Here is a 15,649-nt window from a genome sequence, read left to right as displayed (position 1 = left end):
AAATGTATTTGGTCCTGCCAATAAAGCTCATTTGATTTGATTTGATAGAGAGAGAGAATAAACAAATATATAAAGACAGGACAACAAATAGGCTTTTTTCCAAATGGCCATCAAGTTGGGTTTCCCATAAAAATCATCTCTAGGAGAGCAATTAAACATTTATTTAATATCTCATAATAAGCAGGATTGAGTCTTGGATGTCTTGTCTGTTCAATACTTTGGGACCTTAGGGGGTTATATTTTTTTTTAAGTTGGGAACCTGTAATGTAAAAATGTTTGCCCTTAGCCTTCATCATTGAAAGTAACAATTTTCAAATGTTTAAATAGGACATCAAACAACTGCTAATGTATATATTTATTTTGCAGGTATGTTTCTGGCAGACATTATTGAAAGGTATTTTTTTTCCCCAACATTATTCAGAGTCATACGGCTTGCCAGGATTGGAAGGATCTTACGCCTCATTAAAGCGGCAAAGGGGATACGTACTCTGCTGTTTGCATTAATGATGTCACTTCCTGCTTTATTTAATATTGGCCTCCTGCTTTTCCTTGTTATGTTTATATATGCCATCTTTGGAATGTCCAATTTTGCCTATGTGAAAAAGCAGTCGGGCATTGATGATATGTTCAACTTTGAAACCTTCGGCAACAGTATGATCTGTTTGTTTCAAATCACAACATCTGCTGGTTGGGATCTTTTGTTAGAACCAATTCTCAATAGTGGGGAGCCAGACTGTGACCCAAACGCTGAACACCCAGGAAGCCTTTTTAAAGGCGATTGTGGAAACCCATCTGTTGGGATATTCTTCTTTGTTAGTTACATCATTATATCATTTCTTATTGTGGTAAACATGTACATTGCTGTTATTCTTGAAAACTTTAGCGTTGCTACTGAAGAGAGTGCAGAGCCATTGGGAGAGGATGATTTTGAAATGTTTTATGAGGTTTGGGAAAAATTTGACCCATCTGCTTCACAGTTTATTGAGTACAGTAAGTTGTCTGACTTTGCAGATGCACTAGACCCACCTCTCCGCGTACCAAAGCCAAATAATATACAACTTATTGCTATGGATCTTCCCATGGTAAGTGGAGACAGAATACACTGTCTTGACATACTCTTTGCCTTTACAAAGCGTGTCTTGGGTGAAGGCGGAGAAATGGATTCTCTTCGTCAACCAATGGAAGAACGCTTTATGACATCAAATCCATCAAAGGTCCCCTATGAACCAATCACAACCACCTTGCGACGTAAGCAAGAGGAGCAATCTGCTGTAGTAATCCAACGTTGTTACCGTCGTTTCAGGTTGAAAAAGAGGCAAGCATCTCAGACTTACAAGGGAAACAGAAATAAACAAATTGAAGAAATTGAAAGAAATGTTAATAAAAGCCAACAGCGTTACACAACAGAAATATCAGATACATCCACCTCAACAATGTCCCCGCCGTCCTATGACAGTGTAGAGAAGACGCAACAAGAAAAATATGAAAAAGACAGGCAGAAAAAGAAGATATCACTAAAGACCCAAAATGATGTACATTGACAATATTTGTGTAATACATAGTTTACGGCCTGTAAAGGGGACCTATAATGCATTCATTCTCGACACTGAGAACTATGCCAAACTCACTATGTATGTTTAGTGCCTAAGACACCATCTAAAAAGTATTCTCTGTAAGAGAGGAACAGATATGTGAGCTTGTTAAAGGCTAAAGTTGCCATATCTCATATTATAAAAGTGTAAAAGGGATCTAAAATATTTACTCCGCATGAGCACTTATGGGTACGTGCTTATGCATTATATCAGTCGCTTCATTTTCAGACCATAGCTCATGTACAAATACAGGTCAATGTATTTAAACTATAACGACTAGCTTTTAAATAGGGATGGCTGTTAAAAAAAAAAAGTAAAATATATATTACGTTTTTGAGCAGTTTTGGATTCAAAATGGAATTCTGATATTTCTTGGTAGAAGATAAAGAAGCAGAGAGGTATATATAATAAGGATTGTTGCCCATTTCATCAATGAAACACCAAATGTATTCAATTATAATTTTTATGGTGGTAACCAGGGTTCATTTTTTAAAAGTATTCTATCCATCGTAGCGCCATTGCCTGTCGTATTGAATATACCAGACAAGGGTGGCATAGTGCTCTGATTGCTAAATGATATGATGGTTGGCACTAGGAAGCAGGTAGAGGTATTGCTCATGATCCGTGCCTCTCCATTCAGCATCCAGAGTACCCAGCACGGGGCAGATGGTATTTAGAGAGACAGTAACTCTAATTGCTAAAAATTGTGCCCAGGTGGCCCACTAGTTTAGCAACTATCACATCAGAGGCAAACAGTGAGTAGATGTGCATCCAACTGAACCCTACTATTTCTACAGTAATTTTATAATCTTATTTTTGGTGCCTTGGATATAAGGATACGTCCGGTGTGGGCCATTTCTAACAACACAGTTTCAAGTGTTTAGAATTAACAATTTCACACAATATTTGTACTGAGAAACTGTGGGACATATGCAAACTGTTATAACCTTTATTAGAAGAGAAAGTATCAGTAGCTGGTTTGGTCTAGGCACAAGCCCAGAATATGTTACAGTTTTATAGCTCAGTGGAACAGAAAGCCTTTAAATAACTCTAATAAACTGGGCAGTGAACGAGACTGTTTTGATGGTGCAAGTGGAATATTGTTCCTCCATAATTAATATTGAGCCATGATACCGCTGCAAAAGGGCGGCAAGTAATTGTTGCTATATCTGTATATATTTCACTTTTTTCAGAAAGAAAAAAAAAACTAAGTGGTGGATAATATCACAAGACAAAAGGTGCCTCTCAGAATAGTTTTTTTTAATGGGCAACTAAAGCCTGACAATGGAATAGGCTAGAAATCCTGTACATTATACATAAGGTTTACATTACAGACAAAGAAGTCATCTAACAGTTCCAAACTGTGCCTTTAAATTGGTCTCTTGTAGCTTCATATCTTTCTCCATATCTCTCACTGGTATCTGTACCAAGGCACATGTTCAGAGTATTCTGCTTTTGATGAGAAATATACTATGTGCCTCCCCAGATATGTCAGAAAACAAAGGCAAGACCCCCTGTGTCTTTAGAGACTGGGGACATCTTTGGAGGCATGAGATTCATCATTATCAATAACATTCATATGTATAATATGTACAATTTCTAGCCTAATTATTTGAAGGGACTTTTTCACCCCTTAAACAACACCACATATTTTTTCTCTGTAAAGTGCTCTTCTGTATAAAATATACATTATATATATATATAAAGATTCATGTATATCTACAAAAGCTATTTAAAGAATCTGATTCACTGATGCAATTCATCAAGGCATTATCTTGCTGTGTTTGTCATCATTAATCAAAATATATGTATTGTAAATAATGTATTATTAGTTAAAAACCCAACTTGGGTGTTTTAGAACAACGCCTGAATTTAGGCCTTTAGAACATGGTTAAGAGTTACTATTAAAATAAAACAATGGTTTACTTTGAAAAGATATGTAATGAAATTCACAAATATATATACACATATATACAAGTGGGGCTAACAACAGCCATTTTATTAAGGAACATATATAATATTGCATGAACTAGAAGTTTGGGTGCAGAATAAAATGGTGGAAGAGAGTGTTTTAGATTGAATGTTCCAGATCACCTAGAGTCCCACTACTCAAGGGCTTTATAGACATCTTTGTACTTAATATTTTATTATAATCTGTCTCACACAACATGGTATATGGACAAATGAGATCACTCTTTAGAGAATATTAACAACACTGCCTAGGCAGAAGCCTAATACTTTAATTAGCCTTAGCAGGGACGGGCGCCCTAGGCAACCCGGTCGGCCAACTCGGCCCACCTCCCCGATTAGATCAGTCATTGCCTCTGCCGCTAATGACAAGCGGTGGAGGCAATGACAAAGTAGCACTAGGGGTAGGCAGGAGAGGCTCCTGCCTGACACCACTCAATCGTTGCGCCCTAGGCAGCTGCCTCTTCTGCCTACCCCTAGTTCCGGCCCTGAGCCTTAGAATAATCCATTCCCCCCTAAAATTTCACTATGGATCAGAAAGGTCCCTCATAGTCTGTTCAATGGAAGTGTAGTATAATTTTAGCTTCAACTTGGATCATAGAAATGTAACCATAAATATATATACACATGTCCAGGATATGTGAATATTATTTCATAGCTATATATATGGCTGTTATGTGTAATTAGTTTACAGTGTTCCAACTCTGGAAAGGGGGTTATTATATTATAAACAGTATACCTTATAATAAGCCATATTGCAATACACCAGTACCAAGAGCAGTGGAAATCCGAAGTCTTACTTTTACTTCATTGCCAGACAGCCATAACAGTACATTTACTACATTGTAACATTATTGTTGTAAAACATTATAAAATACTGTATTCAAGTTTTTCCCTTTCAATGGCTAAATTCATGGAGGCAGCTTTTCTGATCATAGTAGTTTTTTCAGTATCCAATCCTGTATGAGGCATGACACAGAAGGACTCCATGGAAAACAGGTCTACATTCTTGATTGTCCAGGTTGTGTCTTTACCTTCTGTTGAACACAATGGGTTCCTACCAAGTGACTGGTAAATGACTTGAGAAATGACATTGGCTTGTGATGTCCTCATTCTAGAAATATTAAACAGTTACAGACAAGATTTAGTGTATTGCCCGTTATGTGATGAGAATTTATAACTGGCCAAGTAGGGTCAAAGTCTTAGCTTTTAACTACTTCTTACTGTTTAAAGGAGAAGGAAAGGTAGAAACTAAGTAAGTTTTGTCAGAAAGGTCTATGTAAATACAACCATAAGCCACAGAGAGTCCTCTATCAAAAGAAACACAGGATTTCTTGTCTCCTTTTTTGTAAACATGTTGTTCAGGTGTCTGACTTCCTATCTCAGAAAAATCCTTAATTCCCTGGGCCAGAGTCTGTGCAGTTCTCTCCGCTCTCCCTCTCCTGCTCTCCCCTCCCACATGAATGCTAAGAACTCCCTCCCCCCTCCATTAGGAATGTGTGATCTGAGCTATAGGCTACAGCTGCAAGCAGGAAGCTACTTAAAATGGCAGCTGCTGTCTTAGGCAAACAGAAAAAGCTTCTAGAGCTGTTTCCTCAGGTATGGTAATGCTTATTGCAGAATAAATATATTGTTCTAGGTGGCACTAATGTGGTGAATCTACTGGCATTAAAATGCCTAAATGACTTTCCTTCTCCATTAAATAACTCTCTTTCTATGGAATTGCTGCTTACATTTTTCATTTCACTGCATATTAATAAAGTGTTTCAACACTGTTTAAAAAACAAAAAATTATAAAAAATAATTGTTCTCCAGCTCAAACATAATCCATATTATTTCCTATGGGAGAAATAAGAAGAAAAACTCATTGAATAGATTATATTCGTCAATATTGTCAAATGTGTTGCTCAAACAATGGGATTTTGATGTTATTTTGCTACTTCAAAGAACATGTTCATTTCTAGGACACTTTGAAACCCATGAAATTGGTGAAATATCAGATTGAAAATATAGCATAAACACCTTTACGGGACTTTTTATGGGTTAACAAAAGCAAGTGATGGGATACAGTTATTATAATTACCCAAATGTCTTAGGACTGTACCATTTAACATTGACACCCAAGTTAAACTGGTACCTTCCAATTTCCTGTTCTGTGGCCCTCCTCTTCCTCCAGTTCCATGACATGCTTTGATTTGAAGGGTATTTGACAAGTATAAGGACCAGTACCATGAACTATAAGGTGGAGCACTGCATTGGAACGTCAGCCCAAAATGGAACCCAATAGTAAGTTAAACTACTGTATCTCCTAATTGGCAGAGAGATTTTAGCCATGTGAAGCAGCTCTATGCAATAAGAGCTATAATCTAACCCAAGTTCTTTTAGGCTTTATTGATATCCAGAGCTATAGCAAAAGTTTTCAGTATGTAGAAATACATTTTACATTTTCATTATTTTCCACTGCTCTTTCACGAGAGTGTTCTGGTACAGCTAGAATTCACAGGCTTCCTGAAAGCAATTACATTGTTAGCCACAGGTACTAATGTATCAAACATTAAATATTCATACTATTATCCACATTATCATGGCATTCACAGAGGTCCCAGTAGGATATTTCATGGCGGCATAAGAGGAAAATAATGACGGCTGTTGGTTTCTCCATATCTCCTCCTGACATATTAAATAGATTGGTATTCGTATAGTATTAAAAGCTCCCAGAAAATGGCTTTAATAAAAGGTAAACAAGTCCAAAAGGGATGCTTTGAAGTACAATACAAAATGCAATCTATTGTCAAACAGGAAAAAAAATGCTCAGGGGTGCTGCTCAGAAGAAAACAGAGATCTCACAGTGGACCTTATTCTAACTATTGTATAGCTGGGGTTGAAACAAAACCAATTCTTTGCCCAGTCAACAGCTTCTAAGGGTAGGGAGGGACAACATTTAAGACTGACAGAATATGGTGAAAGCAATGTACTGTACCTGCAAAAGAAGATAAGAATTAACTCTGTGGTTCCATATGATAACATAACAATCAATGGTAATTAATTCAACTAGTACATTGCTTTCAGTATTGTCTATGTTCATTTTACTGGTAGGCCAAATGTGGCTGTTGATAAGGTGGTGCACATGTCCTTTAGCCTTACACAGATTAATACATAGTAACATAGGGTTGAAAAAAGACCAGAGCCATCAAGTTCAACCCTTCCAAGTAAACCCAGCACACACAACCTATACTTACCAATCTATACCAATATATACATAACTATATACAATACTATGCTATACTATATATACTGTACTATATATACAAACATTAATACTAACTAAAGGCAGAGTGTACAAAATATTTGGTAAAGCTTAAACTTCTAAAGCTGCTCAGTTATACAGTGCTTATTTGAATAAATTAACCCTTTGCTCTATAAAAATTGCTGCTCTGCATTTTAAGCCTTCAGTGCACCTAATTAATAGGGACTTTCCTGGCTTTTTTAAACTCTTATGGATAATACAGTCACCAATGTCCAATCAAAAAAGGGTCAATTAAGCTTATTAGCTGAAAGTGTGATCCATTCACAGTGGTATATACTGTAGGGAGCTGCACACACACTATACTATGTAGTTGGGGAGCTTAATCTATTTATTGTGACCACCTGTGCATCAACATTTCAGGGGGGGGGCATTCCCCTGTTCGTCAGTTTGCACCCCCGAAACATTGATGCCAAACTGGTATTGAGTATGCATGAAGTTCATGTATGTGTAGGGTTACCGGTAGTGAATAATAGCAGTTCAGCTGAAAGCCTGGTATTTGCAGTCTAATATCTCAAAAACCACTTAAAACAGAAAACAAATGTAAAATGCAAAATTGCTTAGAGAAGCACTCTGGATAAGCTTAATGTCTGGGCTTAAAATACCCTTAAAGGGACAGTACACACCAAAAAACACATTTGCAAAAAATTACAATTTAATAAGTTGAATGCTGGAATAACATTCTGCCTATTGCTTTAATCTAAAGAAAAAAACATCTGTTCCTATGTTTTTGTCATTATAAAGCACTAATAACGTTGGGTTATTTTCACTGAACTTTTTACCCTCTTCCTTCTGTGAGAGATGTAATGGAAAAGATCATTATTTGGTGTGTTTTCCACCAGTGTTAAAGGTGGGATACAAGTAGCACCAGGTAAAATTTCTCGTTTTGCAGCAGGCAATGCTGTGTTTTTTGTTGCTGGCTTAGGGAAAGCCAAATGAATAGGTCCCTGGAGTGAATGCAGGGAGAGCAGGAAAGACCCTCCATTCCATACTCCAGTTGAGTATTTTCATTTGGCCAGATGTAAGTAGCTGCCTGATTAGGCTGAAGGTGAGCAGCAAATAAAAGGGCTGTGGGATCACATAGAAGGGGGTTGAGTTGGAAGTTGATTGTTGGCTCAGAAGGTCACTCTCAGAGCGGGGCACAGGGCAGGAAGGCTGCCTGCCTGTGTAAGGAACTCCCAGAGGAGCAGATGGAGCGGGTGAGTGCTGAAAGGAGAAGCCTGAGTGTTCACGAGTGTAAGTCACTGTGGACGTGTGAAAGTCACTGGGGACAGTGAGAAACCCCGTAGAGCAGGGGTAGGGAACCTATGGCTCGGGAGCCAGATGTGGCTCTTTTGATGGCTGCATCTGGCTCACTGCCAAATCTTTAATAAAAAAAATAACGGGGAGCGTGGCTTGCGCTCGGCAGATGTTCTAAGCCTTAGAACACGTCTTCTATTCGCTGAGTGCAGGCCACGCCCTCCTCCGCATTGCATCCACATCCGGCATCCTTGGCACCCACCCTACCTTGCCCCTGTGCTCGGCGTATAGAAGACGTGTTCTAAGCCTTAGAACACGTCTTCTATCCGCCGAGCGCAGGCCACGCCCTCCTCCGCATCGCATCCGGCATCCTTGGGACCCACCCTACCTTGCCCCGCAGCATCCGCGGCCAAACATATTGTATGGCTCTCACGAAATTACATTTTAAAATATGTGGTGTTTATGGCTCTCTCATCCAAAAAGGTTCCAGACCCCTGCCGTAGAGGTTCCAGAGTATGGAAGTAACCTTGGAAGGTGAGAGCCCTGAAGAAGGGACAAATCATAACCCTGAACTGTTTATGAACTGTCTTATGTTGATGTTGGCGAAGAATTGGCCCTAAATAAACCTGTGTTTTGCCTGAAGAAGTTGTGTCCCTGTCTCTTATGCTCCAGATCCTCTGCATGCCTGCCTACCATAGCTAATTCTCCCAAAAATTACATGTACATGCAGTCAGTATGTCACACTTTCTAAACAGGGCAATTTGTTCAAAGCACCCAAACAACCCCCTACCCTTTCTAAGCAGCTGCCTTTGAGCAGCTCATTATCAGGGGCTTCTTAGTGGACTGTTAACTAAATTTATCAGCTCCTCTAAACTTCTTTGGGATAAGGAAGTGTTTACGTGAAGCTTGCTTCATATTCTTATTTAGTGCCAGCACTAACAGAAACCATAGATATTTCTTAATTATAAGAATAGGCAAAAATTATTTACGGTACATGCCCTATTCACTGAGCTCATATTGAAAAAGGGAGTATACTGTCTCTTTAAATACATCTTTTTAACACTTAGCACTTCAGGAGAGTATTGTGTCCAAGCTTCTGTAGGGAGGTAGTGCTGGGTCCCTGCACTTACCCCCCTCCTGCTGCTGTTCCCTGTAGGGGAGCTGGCACTGAGACTTTGTGCTGTGAGCTGCTGCCTAGCAACAAGGTGAACAGCAAGCTCAGGGCTGCCGGAAGTTGCAAAGCAGCCTGGGAGAGGAAGCCAGAGGGAGGAGACAGAAAGCCCCAGAACTCCAGAAGCTGCACGTGGGCTCAGAGAGAGGAGCAGCACAAGGAGAAGCTGGCCTTTGGCACAGGCTGGTACAGGGAAGGCAGATCCTGTACCTGGAGAGACAGAGATCCTGTGAGGAGTCCTGACTGGAGGAACAAACACCTGCAGGGGAATCCCATCTGAGTAGCTAAAGGGGCTAGTAGTCGCACTGCATGGCTGTGAGTGCTGGACTCGCCTGAAGATTCTGTGTGAATCACCCAAAGAGATCCCTGGAGTGAGTATCATTAAAGTGAAACTAATAAAGGAGCGCTTGAAGATTTAAAGTATATAAACTTTCCTTTGGACTGAGCTAAAGGACTGTACATAGTTAGTGAGACAGCTTGCGCTGGCAAAGCTAGTTAGTAAGGCCCTTATTGCCACTTTGATAGGAGTGTTATATGTATTAGTTTCCCCTTTAGTTCAGATAAAAGTTATTTCGTTTATCAAGTACTGTGTGTGCATTATTATTGTTCCTAGTGGGGCCACCCGTAGGTGCACTCCCGGATCCCACTAGGTGGAGGCACTGCGCTAATAAGTACCAGGTACCCAGTCTCTCCCCATACCACTGCGGAGTGATTCAGGTTTGTCCCGTGCCATCAGGTAAGCGCCACACGTGGAGTGTAACACTGTCAAAAGTGCCAGAAGCGGTGAGGATAGGGTTACATTTTGGAGGCACTGCTGAGATTCGGCTGGGACCTGGTTGCACAGAAAGTGAAGCAAGATGGCGTCATCTACTGAGAGTCCCCAGAGTGTTCTGGACTGGTGCAAGAGTTTGGGCCTAAACCCGAAAAAGACTGCTGTAGTGGGCCCTATGATACCAAAAACAAAAGAGGAATTTATTTACAAGATCCTAGATGCAGATGGATCTATTTATAGACCTAGAGTGGTAGCTTCGCGACGAGACCCAGATGGCATCCTCTTAAATGTGCTTGTGGATAGTCCTGGTGAGATTAATAGAGAAACATGTGCACGTGGTGTACAGGCGGAAGACCATGATTACTGGCAAATTGTCTTACCGGATGTCCCTGAGGAGAAGGAACTTAGTGACAGTGAGGATGAAGTGGGAGGCGATCTGGAGAATCCAAATCCCTTGTGCAGTGGCACCCCACAGATACCTGCTGCTGGTCACAGCCCAGTGACTAAAAGACTGTTTGATGTGATACCTGAGACAAAGTTGAAATACACTGCATCATGTGAAAGTTTGAACTCTGCTGGGAGGAGCCGACCTCTAAGTGATGTTGTTGAGGCAGCTCAGCTGGTGGAAGTCTTGGCCCAAGTCGGTGAGAATTTGAGACAGCTGGCATACAATGGAAATTATAAGAGACTAAAAATATTCTCAGGTATGGAACCTACTCCTCCAGGTGAAGAGACCTTTGAGGCCTGGAGAGATGCTGCTTTGGTTGCTATTACCGATTGGCCTGGCTCTGGTCCTGCTTTATGTCGCAAGATCCAAGAGAGTTTGCGAGGGCCTGCATTGGACCTAATTAAGCTCCACCGAGAGGTGTGCCCACAAGATGGTCCTGAGAAGTTGATAGAAGTACTGGAAGATACATATGGACCGGTGGAAGATGAAATTGAAATGTTGTACAAATTTCAGTCTTGCATGCAGAAAGAAAAAGAGAATCTGTCTGAGTACTTGAAGCGACTGCAGCAAATGCTAAAATTGCTTGTTTGCCGAAGAATCATTGCTACAGATCGTGTTGATTCTATGAGGCTACAACAGTTATTCAGAGGGGCTTTATCTATGGATCCCACAGCTGTGATGTTGAGATCTTTCTACAGAGGAAAGAAAGAACCAACTTATCAGGAGCTGATCCGGGAGATCCGAAAGGAGGAAGTTAATGTTCTGCGACGAGAGAAGAAAAGTCGTGGTTCTGAAAGGACATCCAGTGATTCGCAGAAAGCGGAAGAGATTGCTGAGTTAAAAAAACAGGTTGCTCAGCTCAAGGCTCGTGTGTCCGAAAAGGAAGAGGGGTCAACTATGTCTAGACCCTCTTCATTTCCTAAAGCAGGTGGTGCTCGCGGTGACCCACCAAAGTGCTTCCGTTGTGGCCGGTTGGGCCATATATCCCCACACTGTCCGACGCAACGGGAAAATGCTGCAGCTACAGAAGTTATTTCATATGGCTGTGCTGTGAGGAAGCCACCCCAAAAGAGGTATCGGAAGAGACGTAATCAGGTGAGGTGTTACACCTGTGGTTGGTACGGTCATACTTCCCACACCTGTGACTGGGGACGGAATGAAGACTTCACTGATGTATATGTGACATCTTTCCCATGTGAAGTGGATATTTGTGAAGAGAAATCCTGTGGCACGAGGATGGTCTCTGAGCACTCTGGCACCCCCAATAAAAGTAAGAGACTGGGCCTGGGAATGCGTAGACCTTCAGGCAGGGGAAGTGTCAGGGCAGTTAGTGAGGAAGCTTTCCCCTGTGTATCTCCCCCAAAGGTTAGGGAGAATAAGAATGGTGAGAAAGGGCAAGCGAGGACGTTGCCCATTCAAGCAGGGGGAGAATGTAGGGAGGTAGTGCTGGGTCCCTGCACTTACCCCCCTCCTGCTGCTGTTCCCTGTAGGGGAGCTGGCACTGAGACTTTGTGCTGTGAGCTGCTGCCTAGCAACAAGGTGAACAGCAAGCTCAGGGCTGCCGGAAGTTGCAAAGCAGCCTGGGAGAGGAAGCCAGAGGGAGGAGACAGAAAGCCCCAGAACTCCAGAAGCTGCACGTGGGCTCAGAGAGAGGAGCAGCACAAGGAGAAGCTGGCCTTTGGCACAGGCTGGTACAGGGAAGGCAGATCCTGTACCTGGAGAGACAGAGATCCTGTGAGGAGTCCTGACTGGAGGAACAAACACCTGCAGGGGAATCCCATCTGAGTAGCTAAAGGGGCTAGTAGTCGCACTGCATGGCTGTGAGTGCTGGACTCGCCTGAAGATTCTGTGTGAATCACCCAAAGAGATCCCTGGAGTGAGTATCATTAAAGTGAAACTAATAAAGGAGCGCTTGAAGATTTAAAGTATATAAACTTTCCTTTGGACTGAGCTAAAGGACTGTACATAGTTAGTGAGACAGCTTGCGCTGGCAAAGCTAGTTAGTAAGGCCCTTATTGCCACTTTGATAGGAGTGTTATATGTATTAGTTTCCCCTTTAGTTCAGATAAAAGTTATTTCGTTTATCAAGTACTGTGTGTGCATTATTATTGTTCCTAGTGGGGCCACCCGTAGGTGCACTCCCGGATCCCACTAGGTGGAGGCACTGCGCTAATAAGTACCAGGTACCCAGTCTCTCCCCATACCACTGCGGAGTGATTCAGGTTTGTCCCGTGCCATCAGGTAAGCGCCACACGTGGAGTGTAACACTGTCAAAAGTGCCAGAAGCGGTGAGGATAGGGTTACACTTCTTATATTTGATTATATTTGGTTTTAGAAAAACAAATCTGTATGGTAATCTCTGTATGAGAAGAAAAGAGAGAAAAAGCCAAATGACTGATTTAGTGTTTGTAAGATTAATTCTTACTGTTCCATTCTCTAGCATCCATAAATAGGTCCGGAGCACTTATTTTCAAAACTAATGGGCACAGCAGTACAGTTTTATAGAGAGTTCTCATCTCCTTTCAACAAACTATACAGATACTGCAAAGTGTTATTCTTATTCACTCTTGAGTTAAGTGCAAAGTACATAGATTTGCAGCATCTTCATTCATTGTTTGTGTTTTCAGAAGAAAACCAAGCTAAATTTAGTTTAATATCATACAAAAAAGATGGGGCCCACACCAAAGAGATAATTGGAATTATAACCAACTCCATCATTATCTACAAATTAATAAATCCAAACAGTGGAATAGACCCCTAACTACTTGGGAACAATTACTAACCGAACCAAAAATATTGGATAAACCTCTATCAAAATTATACAGACTTCTTTTAAACTCCATATCTCCACCGCCCAGACCATTCTGTCAATCCTGGGAAAAAGAACTCAATATTAACCTATCTGACAAAGCTTGGTCTAGAATTTTTAGCACCATAAACAAATCCTCTAGGGCATCTAGAACAAATGAAGCCATATACAAACTTATTACAAGATGGCTTTACACACCAGCAAAACTAAAGAGAATGCACCCTAATACCTCAGATACCTGCTGGAGATGTAACAGCCACATTGGCACGCACACACATATTTGGTTAAAATGTCCGGTGATACAACAGTTTTGGTCAGACATATTACACTCTATAAATCAAGTTACAGATTTCAACTTCACCATAGAAGAACCGGCCCCAATACTACTGAATATATATCCAGGCAAAAACGTTGTAGTATCAGATCCACTTACCCTCCATCTATTACAATCAGCTAAATCCCTAATCCCAAGAAAGTGGAAATCCACAGAGGCACCCACCTTTACCGAATGGCTAAATAACACAAATGACATTAGACAAATGGAGGAAATAACATGTATGATACATAATAAAGGCGCACACTACTGGAATATTTGGAGACCGTGGTTAAACTATTTAAATTCTCTATAATGGTTACTTAATCTCGGCCATTCAGATCAGATCAGCTCTTGATTTCACAGAAAACTGCATATAGATTTTTTACTGTATAAGTGAATGTGTAGATATGACTTGTTGAATGCTATTGCTAGAAACTTAATTGTTAGAAACGAAAAAGTTGTACAATAACAATGTTCCCCTCCCCATACCCTCCCCTTTTCTTTCTGTACCCTTTCCCATATACAAAAATTGGAAAATAAAGAATTGAAAAAACAAAATTTAGTTTAATATCTGCACGAAAATTCAGTGTAACAAGGAAACAAGTACAAAATGTTAACAATAATAACCTCCAGGGGGAGCAGAAGCAACTTACAACTGTGAACATGTCAGTATGGGAGAACAGAGATATGAATTTGGCCAAAAGAAGAAATGAAAAATCTTCAGTAAGAAAGTAAATATGCATTGAAAACTGTAAAAAAAAAAATCCTAGAACACATATAAATTGGACTTAAGCAAATGTTGCAAAAACAGAATCCTGTCTGTAGGATTGTAAACCCTACCTAACACTGCCCCACTGCGCCCCCTAGTTTTTCTATAGAAGTTGCCAAAAAATGTAATTATAGATGTAAGAAAATTGACCATTGAGAATTTTACTGATCAAAAACTTCATTATAAATGCAAAATAATTGACCAGTTAGAATTCTGATTTCCAGCACTGTGCCAGGCATCTTGCTGGTATCTTACATATAGAGATAATTATGTCATTTTTTACCTTCATTATATGACACAGGAATCAGACATGGGGATAAAGGGCAGACTTGTTCAGTGCTGGGAAACTGTGCTTAATGCTCCCAACTCCAATTGCTGGAACAGAGAACATGGAGCCAGATTTACACAGATCAGCTGGGATTCTCATTGGAGGATTTCTTGCATTTCTATGCAGCCGCTGGCCCTGGAGATTTTGGGGTAAAGATTTGGAAAAGTTTTATTGTGCAATATTGCTTTAAGAATACAACCCTGATGTTGCTGGACTACAGCTCCCAGAATGCCTCTACCTTCATTATATGTTAAATTGTTCTGGGATTTGTAGTCCAGCAACAGCTGAGTAAAGTTTGGTTGAGCAGTGCAGCACAGCAGGGCTTAGTACCCATTTAATTTAAAGGTCACCCAAAGCATTACAGCATTTTTTAATCTTTTAAATCTGAGCACCTAAACAGCCTTGTATCTGTCCCTTGTCCGATTCCAGAAAAGTACGGTATATAAAAATGATTGACACAGTGAAACAGCAGAAAAGCAGATGGGGAGCTACTAGAGCATCTCTGGGGGCACAGTAAGTTACTACTAAATGATGGTTGCCTTTGGCCAGTAATGATCCCCAAAACATAATATGCAGCATTTATATGCTACTTTTTTGTTAAGTGTTAGTTTTTCTTTGATAATAGATGTAGAAATATGCTGCAATGAGAAATGAACTGCTACTTTTTTGCCGTGATGATTCATTTTACAGTACAGGTATAGGACCTGTTATCCAGAATGCTCGGGACCCGGGGCTTTCCAGATAAGGGATCTTTCCATAATTTGGATCCCCATGCCTTATGTCTACTAAATAATCATTTAAACATCATTTAAACCCAATAGGATTGTTTTGCCTCCAATAAGGATTAATTATATTTTAGTTGGGATCAAGTACAGGTACTGTTTTATTATTACAGAGAAAAAGGAATCATTTAACCATTAAATAAACCCAATA

General features: G+C 40.5%; 1 protein-coding gene across 2 annotated transcripts in view; it reads left to right on the top strand.

Annotated features, from left to right (window-relative positions):
• scn2a (sodium channel, voltage gated, type II alpha subunit) overlaps positions 1 to 2,667 on the top strand; it is a 161,118-nt gene extending 158,451 nt beyond the window's left edge. For both annotated transcript variants that reach the window (XM_031893392.1, XM_031893391.1), the window contains one exon: positions 367 to 2,667. In XM_031893392.1, the coding sequence (XP_031749252.1) occupies positions 367 to 1,541 (1,175 nt within the window). In that variant the 3' untranslated portion in view covers positions 1,542 to 2,667. The remainder of the gene's footprint in view (positions 1 to 366) is intronic.
• Positions 2,668 to 15,649: the final 12,982 nt, after the last annotated feature.

This window comes from Xenopus tropicalis, chromosome 9, assembly GCF_000004195.4.
Source record: "Xenopus tropicalis strain Nigerian chromosome 9, UCB_Xtro_10.0, whole genome shotgun sequence".
In the NCBI taxonomy this organism is placed as follows: domain Eukaryota; kingdom Metazoa; phylum Chordata; class Amphibia; order Anura; family Pipidae; genus Xenopus; species Xenopus tropicalis.
The sequence above is the reverse complement of the archived record's forward strand: the minus strand, read 5'-3'. Positions and strand labels throughout refer to the sequence as shown.